Source organism: Elephantulus edwardii, unplaced genomic scaffold, assembly GCF_000299155.1.
Source record: "Elephantulus edwardii isolate Elephantulus edwardi_28Jun2011 unplaced genomic scaffold, EleEdw1.0 scaffold00007, whole genome shotgun sequence".
Taxonomy (NCBI): domain Eukaryota; kingdom Metazoa; phylum Chordata; class Mammalia; order Macroscelidea; family Macroscelididae; genus Elephantulus; species Elephantulus edwardii.
In genome coordinates, this window is record NW_006399757.1 from 28,649,491 (window position 1) to 28,669,066 (window position 19,576).

Consider the following 19,576-nt stretch of genomic DNA (forward strand, 5'->3'; position numbering starts at 1 on the left):
ATGCAGCTGGTAAAATAAGAATTCATAAAGTCTCATTTCAGAGCTCAAAGCGTTTAGCTACCCTGTTATGCTGTCTGATTGTTTTGTTTGGCTGGGTTTTTCTCTGCAGACTGTTTGCCACTAATGTAGAAAAAGAGCCAGTGATTTATAGGAGACTGGTCTCTGAAACAGATGGAAGCAAAGTGCAAGCAGTTAATCACAGCATTCCATCTACTCCAGCTCCATGTAAAATTTGGTTCCTTGAGTTCTAGAATAACCTTTAAATGCAAAGGCATGCACATGATAATGAAATAATACTTCTTTGATTTTGTGGTAGGTTTATTTTGTTGTGTTGTTGGTAGAACAAAAGTTCTAAATCATTTAGACACCAGCATAATAGAAGAAGCATGTAATTAAGTATCAGTAGTTCTGGGCAGTATCAATAATTCCTTCAATAACTCTGGAATATGCACATATGTGATTCTTAGCTTCTTTCCTGTAAAATGTGGATCAGACTCCATATTCTCATCCTGTGGAAGTACACTGGACCAAACTGTATGCTGCGAAGGAAAGCAATGCAAAAGTTCTAAAGCAGGGCGAAAAAGAAATGTGTGATTTCAGTGAGTAAATAATATTTATTTGTTCCTAAAGTATCTTCCTCCAATACACTGCTTTAACTTATTTATGTTGATGTCTTCCTCCTCCTCAAGGAATGATTGCATACTATTTATATTCTGAATATGCACTTACTCATTAGTTTACAAAATTGTATGAGTCAGAACTGACAATACCTAACAGTTAAAACAATAATATTTCTTTTTTACATATTATCTAAAGATCATGCCTTGGTATAGGAAACTGACAGGGTTAAATAAATAAACATCAAATATTTAAAGAAAGTACCATAAACTGTTGTTGTTATGTGCCATCAAGTCACCTGAAACTCATAGAAACCCTCTGTACAACAGCTCTGAAGCCTGCCCTGTTCTGAGCCAGTCTCACTAACTTTGACACACCTAGCCTCATTATCCTCGTCACTGTATCGATCCATCTCATCGAGATCTTCCTCTCCTGTGCTGTCCCTCCACCTTTCTGAGTGTGATGTCCTTCTGCAAGGACTATACCCTCCTGGCCATGTGCCCAAAGTATGTCAGAAGGAGCTTCACCTAGCCTCCAAGGAGAAACTCGGTTTCACCATCTCCAAGACAGACCCGCACTGTCCAATGAAAAGGAAGTTTGATTTGTGAAATTCTGTTCTGAAAAACATGAATGTCTTTGACAAAAGAAAAGGCAGAGACATTCAGGGATGTGGCCATAAAACAAAGGGACTAGTTTTTATTTGTTGATATGTGCCGTCAAGTGGCCTGTGACTCATAGCGACCCTCTGTACAACAGCCCTAAGCCCTGCTCTAGCCTGTGCCAATCTCCCACCTCAGTTGCCCTGTTAGTCTAAGTGTGTTCTATTGTACATAGGGTTTTCGGAAGCCTGTTATTTCAGAAGTGGATGGCAATCCTTCCTAGTCTTAAAAATATGGAACACTTCATGAATATGATGTGTAAAGTTGATCTTATTCTGTAACAGATATAACTTTTGAGTGGAGAGTGTTACTTAGATGTCTTCTATCAGTGCTTAGAATAGTCGTGAGCAGGTCAGTAAACTGGGTTCTGCCTATATCTTTCCCCCTAACTATGAACATATGATATGCTCTGGAAATATGCTACTGCCTCACGTGTGGTCACCACTACCTTCAAGGTGATGGCCATCACGTCCTATCACAACAACATGCATAATTACCGTGTTAAGAGCAAACTTCCAATACTGGTCTCATTAAACCATGAACAATCACAGAAAAGGGTGTTTTTCATAACTATCCATATCCAGACAGTCAATACTGGAAAGAGCTCAAATTTAAACTTACATTGCAGTGGACTGCAATGGTTTCTAAGGAATTAGAAACCCCAGAAATGAAAAATGAAGATAACCAACATGTTCTTGGTTTGTTTGGGCAGATGCAAAATGTCATCTATCTTAGGTGTTAAAAATAGGTGTGCTTCTTATCACTAAAGTACATGTGGTGGTGAACAATTACAATTATGTGTTTATTATTTATCCATAAATATCCACAGTTGTAGAGGGGCTTCAGGTCTTTTGTTCATAGGGTCACTATGTGTCGTCCTCAACTCAAAGGCAATCAACAACAATCTATACAACATTTTTGCAAGTTAAGCTAAATTTATCAACTTAATCAATTCTGAGGGTTGTGGTTTTTGTTGTTGTTGTGTACCACTGGGAGCACTGTACCAGATAGGAGAAAGGACCCATTGCGGACCCTTCGGTGGTTTTCAGAGGCAGTCAATGGCACAGGAGGAGAACGCCCAACTTTTCTCCTGTTATGAAGTACCTGGTAGATTCAAACCATGTGCCTTTGGGTTGGCGGCACAATTTCTTACCACTAGGCCACCAGAGTGATTTTTATAAGTCCATAATTATCTGTGTAGAAGAGTAAAGTGTCAAACCCATTTTACTGAATATTATATAAGTAGAAAACTAGGCTAAATTATCTGGTATCCCTTCTCTAAATAAGGAGGATAAATATTTATATACCAAACATACACATACAGACATACTGAAAAGTGTCTGTCTGAACTACATTATTTTTTATATGTACATACCAAAGCTTACTTAATTTTGCAGTGAGTTGTTTTTAATTTTTTTTAGTATTTTCTAGAACCCCTTTATTTAACTGTTTTGTTTGCTCTAGGCTTTTCCAAAACCCAACTGCCAGGAGTCAAGTTCAACTCATGGTAACCTTCCATTGGCTTTTTGAAGCTTTAAATTTTTATGGGAAGGGACTGCACAAATATTCTCCCACGGGGCAGGTGGTAGCTTCGAACCCCTGGAGATAGATACAGATTTTTGCTATATGTAACATTATGCCAGCAGAGGCCACCAAATGGAGGTTCGGCTCTTATCTGTATCTTAAAAATTTGCATTTTTAGGGGAGCTCTGGTGGCAAGAAGCTGCAATGCAATCCCAGAGATAATGCAGTTCAAATCCACCAGATGCTCTGCTGGAGGAGGGGCAATCTCCTCCTGTATCAGTCAGATCTGATTTGACGGTACAGACACACACGATAATAATAAAATTTTTTTAAAAGTTTAAAAAAATTTGTATTTCATGAACTATTTCAGTGGTAATTTGTGGTTTCCCAGGTTGAACTTCTCAGACCTCTAGAAGGCCATAAAAGGTTTAATGATCAGTTTTTTTTGTTGTTGTTACAGGAAATAGCTATTTTATTGTGCTTTTTAAAAAAAAACAAAACCCAAACCACCAAAAAAGTCTTTATGAGATGAAAAACCAGTCTCAAAATCAATCTTTGGAGAATTCTGTCCCTTACATTGCCTCTTTCAGAGTGGAATTTAACACAAAATATTACCTAAGTAAACACAATAGACTCCTTCACACTGAGTGTTCTACTTCAGCAATGTTTATATGTATCAGCAGTGCTAACACAAAACTTAATGTACAAGGCTGTTAATAAATCCTCGTCAGCTATATGGACAACTACAAAGTAGCATTTTTAAGCTAAAACATTCTGGAATAATAAATCTAAGACTGTATTAATTTGTGGGTCTAAGACAAACAAGTGGGTGTGTTTGGTTTGGGGGGTTTGGTTGTTTGAGGTTTTTTTTGGCAAGTTATTTTAGGCCCCTCATTTATGTACACACCTTAAACTGAGAAGACATATAGGGAACTTGGTGGCCTAGTGGTAAGAATCTGTGCTGCAATCCAGAAGATGGGAGGTTCAAATCTGCCAACTGCTCCACTGGAGAAGAATGGCAAACAAACTCCTTCTGTGCAATTAACTGCCTTTGAAAACCCGCTGGAAGGTCAGTTCTGATTCGATGGTACACAACACACAAGCCAGCACAAACTGAGAATATGGGAGCTCTGGCAGCCTAGTGGCAAGAAGCTTCACTGCAATTCGAAGGCACACTGTTTGAGGCCACCAGCTGCTCGATGGGAGAAGGATGGACAATCTCCTCTTGTGCGATTAACTGCCTCTGAAAACTCACCGAGGGGTCAACTATGGGTCAGTTCTGACTACGGTATACAACAACAGTGGTGCAATGGGTAAAATTCTCAGCTACTAACCTCACAGTTGGGAGTTCAAACCCACTAGCCACTCCTTGGGAGAGAGATGTTAGCAGTCTCCTTCCATAAAAGTCCTGAACGTCCTACGGAGCAGCACAACTCTGCCTAGAGGGTCATTAGGAGCTGGAAATTCTTTAATAGCAAAGGCATTGATTTTGGTTTAGAAATGAAACCACAAAGAATCTAAGAGACATGCTAGTGACTCTTTAAGTCAGAAGCAGTGTTATTATAAGACTTCGGACTAATGTTAAGGGAAGTAAAAACCATATTTGGGTTCTCAAAGTTTCTTCAAAATTTAAAGAAAATCCTTCTGCCTGCCAAAGTCAAATATCCCAACTGAAGGACAAAGGCCTTATAAGCAAAAATAGCCCTAGACCGATGACTTTTCCTGCCCCTTATGGCAACAGTAACTGTTTACTGCATTGTCCACGGTCCCAGGGAGTTCCTGACACACTGTACTGGAATCTGCCATCAGGGGCTCCTCTCTGGTCAACAGAAGGCTGGGGTGAATCTGTATTTTCAGTTAACATGTATATGGACTGAGTGCTGGAATGTAGCAATTTCAGAATACATTTCCCCCCCCTCTCATTTGTGTTACAGTAAGGAATTTTTAAAATTTATATTTCAAACAAATGTACAGGGCATTTTCCCCCCATTTTATTTGCATTGTTTCCATGAACAAGTGTCTTAACAAACTTGTGAAAATAATGTCAAGCTCTTTGGAAACATAAAATAGATTAAAAGTGTCTGTGGAAATAAATCATATAAATATATAGATCATTAATACTATAAATATGGGTTTGTAACTTGAGTATCACAATAACGCAACACAAATATTTACTCTGTTTAATTGGTAGTAAGAATCCTAAAGTGTTGTTCATTTAAAAACCTGATTAAAACATGACTCTTATTTCCCTATATATGGTTAAATTTGCCTGTGAATTAAATTACTGTAGCTGTAGATAGAGGGAATAGCTAGGTTAAATGTGCATCACTCAGAATGAAGTAAAGAAAGATTACAGAGAAGCATCTGGATTAAAAGAGCTTTATGATTCATTAAGGAAATGTGCTTACATTTCATTTAGTAGTACAAAGTGTTAGAAAAAGTAATTTCTTGTTTGCTCTGGTTTAATTTCTAAGCCAACCAAAGCAACCCATTTTAATTGTTATAAATGCTAACATGCTGACAATGAAAGTATTTGGCACTGATTTAGAAACGGAAATAATTGAGAGAGAAAAACAGAAATCTTCATCTGGGGGATGAGGGGTAAAAAGGTTGTCAAAGGAAGTTAAAAGAAGAGTCACCTACCAGTTCTACTCTTCCGAAACCTCCAACTCCAAGTGTATCGATGATGTTGAAATCAGACAGCTTCAGGTTGGCGAAGAAAGCAGCTTCCGCTTCATATCTGGATTTTTTGATGCGAAAGAACGGAAATTTCTTAGAGGTGCAAACACGAGTACCACGTACAACTGTACCGGAATGACATGACTGTGGAACAAGGTTTACCTGCTTACGTTCCATATTGCCTTTAGAGTCTGTGTGTCCTCACACTCATAATTTTTTGGTCCCAGGCGTGCAGAATAACTTGTATTTGCACGTTTTGTTTGGTTTCAAAGTAGAAAAAGACAAAGTACCCACTGCGTGCCAGTCATGTGGCGGATACTCCGGCCAGGGAATCAAAATTACATCTCGGTCTTTTTCTACGTGTCTTCTTGTGAGCACGGCTGGCTGGCGCTGCTCTCTTTGGGTTCAGTCTAGGATTCTGGGGTTTGCTTTGGTTTGCTGTTTGTGGTTCAGATTTTGGATGACCGTTTCTCATTAGTTCCCCTTATCCACAGGTTGGCAGTTGTGCATAGGAAAATGTTTATTAAATGCAGCAAGATCAATGTGGCCTCGGGAGCGAAATCACAGCCAGGTTTTGTGAAAACAGATCCGAAAAGCTGAGGAGTGATGTGCAAATGTCTGAAATGGATGATTTCGGAAGCATATCCACCTTCCTACAAAGTGCCTCCCCTTCATTTAACGCTGACCCTACTGCCTTGCACCCAAAACGCACAGCTGGTAGTCCAGTGTCTTTATCTTTGCAAGTTTCTCACACGAGTGGTGTGGAGAAGGCATGGGGCACTCTTGCAAAGGCTAACTATGCACGCATGCAAATCTGACAGAAGCGTGGCTGAAATAAGTGTCTCCTGATGAGACAAGTGAATATGCTTGGCTGAAAATAACTCCCGGTCAAAGGCCCTTACTATTTTTAGAAAAGGCAGGAAGGCAAACTGATGAAGATGATCCTCCCACTCATGAAAGTCAGGTCAGGGAGTAATCCAGCTGTCTCAAAACTGAAGTACTTGAATAGCTATGTTTCACCCATGACCTTCAGCCAGGCACTACCTGATTCTTTGCTATAGATAGACTTAACAAAATGCTGGAGCTTAGGATTCTAACACGGGGTGTTTACATCAGTTTTAGCAGGAACCCGCAGGCATGTTTGGTGTTAAGCAGTGTAACACTGTAGTTATTCCATCATAACCTAACACCAGTTTAGGCTCCCCACTTGGGAAAACAGTGGAGCTGCTTTCTAGGTAAGATTATAGCATTCTCCAGTTTAAACACACACTTCTGGTTTCAACCAGTCAGTCTGTGGCAGACTTGTAAAAGTGTAAAAACCAAACCAAACCCTCAGTGATTTCAATTATTGGCTGATTATGTGAAATCAACTCCTTCTAATAAACTCCGACAAAAAATTCTCCTGCTTAATCCTAATGACATTTATACATTTCCCTGGTTAACTACACAACCAAGAGATCAACCTTGTAATTCAGGAGATGGTCTGCTAGGCTTGAATACCAGCAGCAAATGTGCATATCTGGGATTCCAAGTGACTCACTACTTCTGAGAAATTAACACTCCATCCCACTTACAAAACTTACTCCAACAGCTGCTTAAAAATGACATCTGTTGGTGTCTGACCCTGTGATCATTTGTATGTGGTCAAACATTTCCTGGTAGTTTTGATAGTCAAATCCATAATGAGATAATTGGTGAATTATAACTCAAGTGCTCACTAGATTGGCACATAGTGGATTTGAAAACTCTCAGGTGCAAAAAGGATAAACTATTTCAGACTACTTTGACACCATTTTATATATTGAAAAAAAATAAGAACAACAAAAAACAAAACTGCAAATCAAAAAACTTCCATGGCTGTCCAGTACCTTCTGGCTCTGTGAACCTAGTGGGCAGAAGAGAGATTCCACAGAGCTTCTGAGTTTGTCTTTCTCTCATACAAGGCTAGTAGGTTCAAATCATTGACCATTAGGCTGGCAGCCTAATATTTAAACCCCTGTATGACCAAGACAAACGTTACCTACTTAAAATAAATGAACCAGAAGGTAAGGAGTTGCACTGCTAAATCAAAGATAGGTGATACAATTTCACCAGATGCTGTGTGGGAAAAAGAGAGGCTATATCTTCTCATGCAATTCATGACCTCTGAAAATCAGCTGGAGGGTCAACTATGAGTCATTTTATACTTGACGGCAGAGAGCAGAGTTTGAGTTTTTACTTCTAGGCTTTGAACATACCCCCAAAAGTCTCACTAGAGACATGTGAAGTTAGTCTGAAATGAAAGCATTTCTAAGCCAGTGATTTTCAACCTTTGTTATAGCTCAAAAACTGCAGAGAAACTTCTAAATGCTTAATTGGCTACACCAGAGATCAAGTGAATATGACACTTCAAAAGTAGTACTCAAGTGTCTGTCCTGTTCTATTGATCACCCACATTATTCTGATGCTCAGGCTTAAGAATTTTAGTCAGAAGTCTTCTAAAAGCTTCAGGAGGTTCTAGAAACCATGTAACACTTTTGGGGTGCAGTTAGATGGCTAGAAAGATCAGTAGCTTCCCAAGAGTCAGAGGGTAAATTGCTCTTAGTTGGACTTTGCTCACTGGTCTACAAGCATAGGGAAGGGCAATCGTTCTGTAATAGCTAACGCAGCTGAAACACAGCAACATTGCTAAAAGGGACAGAATTGGGAGACAAAAGTTATAAAATCCATCACTTTTTGTTTGTGTTTCTATCAAAAACATCTTCCAGTGTTTGTTTACAATTACGGTCTGGCTTGTTATTGACAGTATATTAGCTAGTGATATAACCATACTAAATCTCATATTAAATCCTGAACATTTTCTCAGCAGCATTTAAAATGTTATGTGATATGGAAATATCTGTTACATTTTAACTGTCGTGCATTTTAGTGAAAAGATTCCTGTAACATTACAAGGATAATTTCCTGGTCTTTGCTAATTACTTTTATAATGCTTTTTCTGTATTCTTAAAATGTTACCAAGACAGGTAGTTATATATTTTGCAATTGGTAAAATACATTTTAAAGGAATTTGTGAGTTTGTTGAGCTCCCATCTCTATTTGTTTTAGGTCTTGATTCTTGGGAGAATTGAACCATTAGGAATTTTACTATAAAAGTCTTTTATTCGTTGGGGTTTTTGGTTTATTTTGTGTGTATGTATTTATAGGGACAAGAGTCACACTGAGGTCACAGAGGCACTGTAAACATTTCTTTGATTGTAAATTAATTAGTGACACATGGAACTAACCATATTAGTGACATTGTAAAGGAAGAACACAGTAGAGTTGAAAGAAACCCTGGTAGCAAAGTGGCTGAGCTGTCATCTCAAAGGTCAGTAGCTTAAACCCAGCAGCCTCTCTGAGAAAGATTTTAACAGTTTGGTTCTCTAAAGATTACGCACCTGGAAATATGAGGCAGTTCTACAATGTACTTTGGGGTTGCTATGAGTCATAATTAACCCCCCATTGTTGAGTTGATTCCAACTCCTAGGGTCCTACTGGACAAAGCAGCGCTGGCCACTGTGTTTTTAGGGCTTATATTTAAGGAAGCCAACAGCTGTGTCTTTCTCTTGTGGGTCAAGACGCTCTGGTGGAGGGCATTTGGGGATGCTGATCTTCCAGTTAGAGGCTGAGGGATTAGTTACTGTGCGGCTAGGGCTCCTCCAGCAACACGAGGATAATCTGGATTCTTCATGGATTCTTGCTGCTAACCGGACAGAGGATTTCCTTTTTCTTTGTCAGAGATTATGTGGAAGGAATTTAAGTTGTCAGTTGGGCTCTTTTTACTTCTTAAAGACCTCAAACTCAATACTGTAAAATTGCTTCTGACTCACAGCATCCCTCTACTGTGTTTGTACAGCTATAAATCACACGAGGAGGGAACTGACAATCTCTTTCCTTGGAGTGGCTGGTGGATTCACTCTACTGGAGACGGTGGCCTTTGGGCTGGTAGCATAAATTGCTACAAGATAGTCTTATTACAGCTCCTTTAGAATGGATAAAACTTTGAGACCACTTAAATGCCAAGCTGTTGCACCTTTAAAGGTCCTTTTTTTGGGGGAGGGGTAGGGGGAGGTAACTGTGCAACCTAGGTACTTAATTTACTGCCATAAGGTGCTTGGGCATACAGAATTAGGAGCCTGTGTATACAAATCTGAAATCCAACAGTGTATTAATAAATATAGTTCCTGATGCCGGGTTCCTCCAAATCTAACTAGTAGGAGCTCTAACCACACAGTGACTATGGTTTTCTTAGTTTGAATTTTTTGGTTTTGAGTACTGAATGAAAACTACATATTTGGTTTTAAAAAAATAAGTATGAATATTGAAACAGTTTCTGTGCTTATAATTTTAGGGAGTCAACAACTTGTTAAATTCTATTAAAACCACTCATTGCTGTCAAGTCAGAACTAAATCACAGCAGATTCTCCAGTGGGTTCTTGGAAAGAAATTGGCCATCTTCCTCCTGCAGAGCCCCTGGTGCACTGGCTCCACCAGAGAAGCAGCACCACTGGGCTAACAGTCCAACTCCCTGCTGATACTCCAGCCGAGTGCCTTAAAATAGACCAAGTGCCCACAACTAATGAAACAAGAAAATAAATGTTGTGTTGGGTAAAGGAGATAGAGATAAAAATATTGCTGTTCTAAACGTTAATTTCCTGGTCTTATGAGCTACTTAGAATTTCTAAACAATCATCCTGGAAGTCTGCATTTTTAAAAATAGCTCAAAAGAATATTATCATTCTCCATTTCTGCATAAATTGGAGGGCTGGGAGGTGGCCAGAGTTCTCTAAACTGGTGGTAACTAAAACAGCTTTGCTGAGCAGAGCACGATTAACCTGGCTCAATCGGGGTGGGTAGCATGGAGTATAGCTGCAAAAGAAAGTTTAGAATCTAAATTGTTTCTCAGTTAAAGAAAAGAAAGGCATGGTAGGAGGAGTGGCATCCACTTACAAATTAGCTTGCCTCCAGAAACCCTTTGAACCTGTAGAAAGGAGGAAAGTTTCCGGGTCTTTTGTTCATAGGGTCCCTATAAGTCATCTACGACTCAGCGGCACTTGACAACAACAATTAGAAATACACAGAATAATCAGAATTCACTGGCAATTGCTAAAGCTAAGAATTAGCAAATAGAGACTAATAAAACATAGAGAATACGAAGCTAAAGTTAGCTAGTTAAAATATTCATTTTTCTTGCTCTGTGTTACATACTTTGGGCATGTTGTCAGGAGGGACCAGTCCTTGGGAGAAGGATATCATGCTTGGAAGGCTGGAGGGGGACAGTAGAAGAGAGGAAGATCCTGGATTAAATGGATTGACTCAGCGACTGGGGCTAACGGGAATAGGCATGTTGGAGACAATGAAATTAACTCAAGATAGAGCAGGGTTCAGAGCTGTTGTACTTAGGGTCACTCTGAGTCACAAGTATCTTACAAGCACATAACAACAAAACTGCTAAGATGCTTCCTCTCTTTTTATTTATACTCACACATGAAGCAACCCATCAAAAAGTCCAATGCCCTCAACCCGAACTCTTGGTGCACCTTTGCTGGATTTCTGAAGCTTTAAATCTTGCAGGAGGAGACTGTGTTTTCTTTTTCCCATGGAGTGGCTGGTAGATTTGAACCATCATCAGTTAGCAACCTACTATGCCATCACAGAAGTTCTAGTGGCCTAGTTGGTAAGAAGATGTGCTGTCAACCCAAAGGCACATGGCTCATATCCATCAGATTCTCCAAAGGGAAAAGATGGACAATCTCCTCCTATGTGATTTATAGCTTCTGAAAACATGCAGGACAGTCAGCTATGAGTCGGTTCTGACTTGACAGCTATGAGAGCAATGCCATAATGGCTCCTGTATATATCAACATAAACTAAGTCTTCTATTCCTGAGTTGATGTTGACTCATGATGGCATTCTCAACCAGGTTCCCAAGGCCATTAGTGTTGATAGAAAGATTGTTCACTCTTTCTCCCACAGGGTAGCTATTAAGTTTGAACTACTGACCTTTAGGTTCTCAGTCCACCACACAACTTACTATGCCATAAGGATTCATTTTATATGCCAACAAGGGCCCTCAAATCAATGAAATTGTAAAGCTTTGGGACAGAAAGAAGATGAGGTCAAGTCACATAACATACTTAAAAAACAGCTAAAATATCTTCTGTCTATATATTTTTTAAACCCACATATAACTTGTGCAGTAGTATACCCATGTTTTTACAGAAATATTTAATAGCCCTTCCTCATCTATTCTTCTATAACCATCTTCCAGAAAACAAAGAATGATTTGCTCTCTGTTATTCACCATAACTTTTTGTTATTGATATAAATAATTTCAACCTTCAGATTAAAAGAACAAAATTGAGGTCTATTCAATACCTTAAAACTGATCTTTGTTATTGAAAAGAAAACATCCCTCTCCATACATCTGAACCCAAAACTGATGGTTCAATGCGGAAGAAAACCTAGATCTTAAAATTTATTCTCTACCTGTTATCACATTAATAGAAATAGCTCAGCATATTTGGCAAAGTAAACAGTGCCATTTGTACTTTTAAAGCAAAGGCCAAGTTTCCAAAGTATCGCAAAAGCTGGTAACCAAGAGTCAACAGAACAAAAGGACCATGTGGCTGGCTGCTTCACCACAGGCTCCTCTGTAATCCAAACAGCTTCGCAGATCTACACTGAGTCTCAAGGGAAGCCAGTTCAAGTTTAGCCTCTCCTAGTCCATATGTGAAAGAGTGAATGTGTCTGCTTGCAATTGTCTGCTTTCTGTATTTTTATTTCCCACTGAGATTAGGTTTTTCTGCTCCTTCTCAAGGAAAATGTAACTGGTGTTTCTTTAAACACAGGGTCTCATTTATGACTGTACTTCTTATTGCATAAAGAGTAGTAGGTACAGTGCTATGCATACGCGCGCGCACACACACACACACTAGAATAAATATTTTTAAAGTTTGTAAAAAGTTCAAGTCAGAACCTAAAAATATCCTGTAGAAGCTTTAAACATCCACATACATGCCTAGAAATCCTTTTACCTCACATGTGATCAGAGAACACTGCAATCTATCATTAAATACCTACAAAAACAGAAGAGGAGATCTGGTGGCATAGTGGGTTACATTTCGGATTGCTAACTAAAAATGAACATCATCTTGAATCTTCTCAGTTGCTTCATAGAGAACAAGGCAGTCTGCTGCCAGTGAGATTAAAAACAAAACAAAAATCCCTCTTGAAACCAAACCAAAGCACCCCCACTGCCATACAAGAGGTTTCATTTGGGAGTGACCCTCCATCAGGTTCTGAGGCTATGAATCTTAATAGGAAGAGATTTCCCAGCTTTTTCCCTCTGAGCAGCTAGAGGACTTAAACCCTTGAAGAAAAGCAGCCTTTTGGTTAACAGACCGGTTAGGACTCCACCATTAAGACTTACTGGGTTGAAATCGACTTGGCAGCAGTGGAGTAAGGAAATTGAGAGTTAAAACTTTGGCCACCACGGCAAAAATGGAGAGTCAAATTATCACTCATCTCTTATTAAGTTAATTGCTTAAAAAAAGCTCACTGACAACTAAACTCCCAAAGCTGATTCTTGGCTACCTTGGAAGGAAAAAGATATTGACTCAACAATTTTGCAACTGAAACTCTGTATGGTGAGTTCTTTCCCGTTGAAAGAACCCTATTTTTCAAAGACAACTTTTTCAGAAGTTCCTAGAACTAGAAGGTTATAAATAAAAGAAATTGTACGGCTAAAATTCCAAACAAAAGGAGACTGTTTTTTAATTTGTTTGGAAGTATAACTATATAGATCCCAGCACTTTTACTGCTGGTGGTAATAACTTGAAGAAATAAAGAACTTTTAGAGTAACTTATGAATCTAAAGTATTTCACTATACCAGTTTTCCAAAAAGTATAACCTGCTCATTGGGAAGGTGAGATAACATTAATTTGGTTCCTTTATTTCCAAAATTGTGATTTTCAAGAACACAGCTTCCTCCCCCCAGTAATCTAGTCATGAAAAAGTTGTACTTATTTTTCAAATGCATTGCCTTGAGGAGATACAGCCAACAGGAATGCACACGAAAATTGCATTTCTCTTATCAGCTGCATAATAAGAATGATAGGAATGCAAATATTCCACATTTGGGCAGTACCTTTATTTCATACACTATAAAAATTTCTCATTTAATTTATCCTTGCAGATTCAACATAAATATGAAAAACAAATATTTTTATTTCTATTTTGCAACTAGGTGGACCAGTTGCTGGTATGTGATTGGTTTCCATAATTAAATGTCAGAACTAGGATTAGGAGCCTGAGGCATGTTCCATTTCCTAGTATATTTAAACTTATTTCTCCAATCAACTGTCTTTTAAATGAGGCAATAGAGAATCACACAAATTTAGAGATGCTATTATCACAAAGAATTAAGAAAGTAACACCACTCAAAATCTTGACAAACATTATCAAACTCCTCTATCCAAAACTCCGTATTTTAAAAAATAAATGAGCAAAGCCAAGAGACAGTAAATGACTTATAAAAAGTCATAGAAACTCAAGCAGCTAAAGTGACATCCTGACTTAAGGTCTTAAATACTTATTATGTTTCTATTGCTATAGGGTTTTTTGTATGATATTCTGAACACCTGAAAGACAAAGTCAAAGTAATTCAAATATAGTGGTGTTATGTGCCACTGAGTAGCAACTGGCTCATAGCTGACCCTCCTGAGGGTTTTCAGAGACTGCAAATCACACAAGAGCCCATTTTTCTCCTGTGGAGCAGCTGGGGAATTCGTACCCCTGTCTGGATTGGCAGTCCAACCCCTTAACCATTAGGCCACCATAGCTTCTTACAACAAAGTGGTGGTGACGTGTACAGTAGTGTCAGAACTGATCCACAACTGACCCTCTGACAGATGTTCAGAGGCAGTTAATTGCAAGGGAAGAGACTGACCATCTTTCTCCTGCAGAGCAGCTTGTGGCTTCAGGATTACAGCATATTTCTTGCCACTAGGCCACCAGTGGTTTCTGTGTTGTTGTTATGTACCATCAAGTTGCCTGAGACTTATAGTGACCCTCTTTGCAACAGCTCTGAACCCTCCTCTATCCTGAGCTAATCTTATTGTCTCCCACCCCTATTACCGCAGTCACTGAATCAATCCATCTCATCAACGGTCTTCCTCTCCTGCACTGTCCCTCCACTCTCCCATCCATGATGTCCCTCTCCAAGGAGACCACCAAAGTTCCCTAAAATACAGTGTGTTTTTATATATACATTTCAGTCAAGAACCACTTGGACCCCCTCATTGCTAAACACTTGTGCATCCTTGTCTATGATGTAGCATTTACAAGTGTTACTGTTAGATACCATCAAGTCGGAACCAACCTATAGCTGATCCTCCCGTGAGTTTGGACTGTAAACTCCATTGAGGAGATGGTCCATTTTATTCCTGTGGAGCAGCTGGTATATTTGAACCACATGCCTTTGTGTTGGCAGCAGAGCTCCATGTCACTAGGCTACTATAGTTCCCTTACATATATGTTCTCTGGTCAAATAAAAGGGCCACAAATAAAGGGCTATGACATTCAAGCGAGATTTTAAAATATCAGTGATCTGAGTATCTTCTGCAAAAGATGACAGGAGATATACTAACTCTGTCTGCTTAAAATTAACTGACCAACACCAATATAAAATCTTAATCAGTTTTTAAATAATTTCTATACAGTTTAAGGTGAAAATTCCCTTTTTATAACATAAAAGTCTGTGCAAATATATAAAATTAAAGTTCACTGCCATCAAGCCCATTCCTATTCATACAGACCTTGATTCTGAGGCTGTGAATCACAATGGGATAAGCCTGACCACCTTTCTCCCTTGCAACCACTGGTGGATTCAAACCACTGGAGATGTAGAGTCATTGGGTTAGTAGCACAACTCACTATGAACTAAGCCATCAAAGCTCACTGACAATCAAGAAAAAGTCCCCTTTCTGACACTTGTTATCCTAACAGAATTGATGGCCTTAAATAAATAGCAATTAAGAAATTATCTAGTAAGAATTACTTTTCTATGGAGAATGTAGATTTCCGTATATTGGTACGCAAGTGAAAATCATATCATTCTTGGCTTTAATTAAGATTAGACACGCAAAGGCCTTCTGTGAAAAATGGACTATTGGAAGCTAAAGTCTGAGGTTTCCTCTTTTCTCTCTCTTAGAGTAACTTCCTGTCCTCCTTTCATGAATCTCTCAGAATCTCTGCTGGTGAGTGAGGCAAGAACGGTCCAGATGTATTTACAGTCATGGCATAGGAACTAATGACAGGGAGAAAGGTATAGTGCCAGATGAGTTTTAGAGGGAAACAAGAAAGACAGACAAACATAATTCCTTTTCCTTTCACGACTGCAACAGAGCACAGCCACGGGGAGTATCTCATCTTCACGTTGTGGCTGCAGGGGTCTCATCATAATGTCCATGAGGGGACCTTTGTCATATCATACATTTCTAAAGAAGTCAGAGGAAAGCTAATATAAGTGTTCTTCTTAAGTAAGACTATCTCTTCTACCAATAGACCTACCAAAGTGAAGTCTTTTCATTTTCTTATAGGTCATTTCTTAGGCAAGAGGAAGAACAAAATTTAAAGGAAATTAATTGTGGTTCTTATTCAGATATCTACTGTTCAAAGGAATAAATCATAAGATTAACCTGGGCACATATATATTTGAGAATACTCAGTGAAAGATTACTTTTTTCCTAGCCTCTGGATCTCAGCCATATTTATTATTTTTTATGAAAATCCAAGTCTCCCCCTTTCTTCTTGGTTCTGTGAAAAGTTCTGTGTGAACTTCATGAACTTGTCAACATAGTCACAGCTATGGTGGGTTAAAGAACAAAAAGACCGTAAAATGCCATGAAAGACAAGAAGAAAATGAGAAGACTATGAACGAACTACTTATCTTTCTGACCTCCAGGAATCAAGTGATCAGGGAGTTGACCCAACACCAAACTGAACAACATATTCCTTTTCTACACAATAAAGAAACTGGTTTGCACTAGACATAAGTCTATAAAACTCTTCTATAGCTTCATCATTCTGAGAATCTGAAGTGTCTTAAGAACATATTATATACAGAACGTGATAGTTTGTAGCTTTGACTGTTATTTTTTCAATGTAGCCCTTTTCCTGTCCTTTAGGCTCTGACCTTTGAAGCTTCTACTTCAGAAACTCTTAAATACTGTCAGAAGTTTTAACTTAGTTGGGCCCAGCTCTTATGATGTGAAGGAAGCCTATAGAAACCTCACTGGTTAAAACAGCAACTGCGGAAGATGCTCCAGATGGAACTCTAAATACATTTCCTTATAAGGCAGTGGTTCTTTCCCCTTCCAGGATCAATATCTAAAGTATGTTGGTGGTGGTGTTAGGTGCTAATCTGCCTGATAGAGACCCAATATAGAGCAGATTGAAAACTTGCCTGATCCTGAGCCATGCTCACAACCTTAAACCCATTATTGTGACCATGGTGTCAAATCCATCTTGAAAATCTTCCTTGGCTTTGCCATCCCTCTACTTTATCAAGCATGATGCCCTGCTAAGGACTGGCCTCTCCTAATAACATGTCCAAAGTATGAGAGAATAAGTCTCATCATCCTTATCTAAGGAGCAGGCTTCATAGAAAACCTCTGAATTTGGTATCACATCTTAATATTTTTAACATAAAAATCACTTGTCAATCTGCTCAGCTGTGTTAATGATCACATGTTAGTGTTGAAGAACCCTTAGCATCAATCTGAGATGCATACCTGAAGACATGTATTATACCATATGCCCATATTATAGAGAAATGTTTCCCAGCTCCTAAACAATTCCCAAATGACCTTCGAGGATTCCATTCATTACTGAGATAAAGCATGTATGTTGTTTTCTTAGTAGTGAAAATATGAAAAAGAAGAAAATGGGGCAAAACCTTTGTCATGTCATCAGTTTTGTAATGCCAAGTGGTGCATTTGTCAAATAGGAGTAAGTTCTAGAAAACATTACACATTTGTTAATAAGACACTGGCACGATAGATGCAAAATCGTGCATGTTCTGCATTATGCTGCAGCAAATACAACGGAATAATAAAGCTATCTATCTTAGAGTTCATATTTGGTTCCCTTTTCCTTATGCTTGACCTACTACCAGGATCTCATGCAGAATACCACACCACATAGCATTTAGTTACCATGCCTCTTAGGGTCCCCTCAGCTGTGTTTCTCACACATTCCTTGTCCTTGCATAGTTTTGGGATGTACTGTATGTTTTATAGAATGACCCTCAGTTGGGCTCTGTCTACACTTTTTGTCAAACTAAAAGAAAAGAATTCTTAAGATCACAGAAACAAAGTACCGATTCTTTTTACCTATTATTTTCATCTTTTCATATATCAAGTATATGCTATTGATCTGATCTATTTCTGATGATGTGAACTTTGATTACCTGGCTAGGTGGTAAATCTCATTTAATATAGTACATACTTATATATAGTAATGAAGGCAAGAGGGCATGATTAAAATGTGGTCTTCTTCACAATTTTAACTTCATAAAGGTTTCTTCATCCAAAACTGAGAATTTTACAAACAAATTAGATATTCCTAGTCTGCCAAAATTTTCACACAAAATTAAAAAAATACACAGGGTAGAATGTGAGTGGATTGCTGCAATATATTATATACATATCTCTGCATGTATTTTCACTAATCACCAAAATGGGATCCAATTAAATGAAACAACTACTTTCTTTTATACAAATACAGAAAATATTTAGAATAAGTGTAATTCTTCTATGTACACATTTCCATTTTCATGAAAGTTTACAAGTAGTTTGTAATCAGATATCAATTTAAATGTCCTGTTTAAATGTCATGGCAAACTGATCATTACTCCTAGTTTTTCCTAGTAGTTATTACTCTATCTTTACTCCACTACAAATGTTATTTTGGTTAGTGGAACACTACCATTTGTGCAATGGAACCCTGGTGGTAAGGAATTGTACTGCCAACCCCCACACATCATTCAAATCTGCCAGCTACGATGTGGGAGAAACGTGGACAATCTCATCTCCTGTGATCAATTGTCTCTGAGGACCCACTAGGGGCTGGACTATAGATTAGGTTTGACTTCACGGTACATGATAACCATTTGTACAAAGATATCACTTACAATATGTAATATTGTTGTTTATGTTCTTGTGTGCCATCAAGTCAGAATTGACCCATAGCTGACCCTCCGGCAGGTTTTTGGAGGCAATAAATTGCATGGGAGGAGACTATCCAGTCTTCTTCCCTAGAGCACTCAGTGATTTCGAACCATGTGCTTTTGTGATTGCAAGTGCAGCCTCTTTCCACATGTCACAGATAGCATTATAGATTGAAAATGTTTTATTGTCTGACAGACCAATGTATGGTACTATGTGTAGTCCTTTTCATCTGCTCATACCTGTCTATCTTGCATGTTTGCCTCTATATCTACTTGGAGACATTTGTTATTTCTGATAGTGTACAATTTATTATGTCCTCATATGTTCCTTTGATATATCTGTCTTCCTTTTCTGTAGTGATATTATACTGATGACCCTGTTAGTGTGGTTTACTTTCCCCAATTTATTGTGTGTCTACTATCTAGTTCATGGGAGAAAGATGGGTAATATCCTCTCAAGTGATTTAACTGCCTCTGCAAACCCGCCGGAGGGTCAGCTAAGGGTCAGTGTGACTCTACAGTACACAACAACAACAACAATTATCTAGTTCTTGGTTTGGTTTTGTTCATGGGGCAACCGAAACATCCAGATTTATCCTTCAACATACTGACAGCAGTCGCAGGCATAACTTCAGAGTTTTCTTAACACTAGGTTTTACAAGAAGACAAATTATGTATGGTTTTCAGAGTTCAGCATTCAGTTATTAGACTGTTAGGTGAACTCTCCCAATAGTAAGTTACAAAAGTTGTTGTTGTGTACCCTAAAGTCAGAACTGACCCACAGCTGACCCTCCTGTGGGTTTCCAGAGGCAGTTAATCACACGGGAGATTATTTAATAACGG

General features: G+C 38.6%; 1 protein-coding gene across 2 annotated transcripts in view; it reads right to left on the reverse strand.

The window, feature by feature from the left end:
• The window catches only part of PRKG1 (protein kinase, cGMP-dependent, type I), a 1,522,098-nt gene that overhangs the window by 43,578 nt on the left and 1,458,944 nt on the right, over window positions 1-19,576 (reverse strand). For both annotated transcript variants that reach the window (XM_006880306.1, XM_006880307.1), the window contains exon 10: window positions 5,445-5,541. In XM_006880306.1, the coding sequence (XP_006880368.1) occupies window positions 5,445-5,541 (97 nt within the window). The remainder of the gene's footprint in view (window positions 1-5,444; window positions 5,542-19,576) is intronic.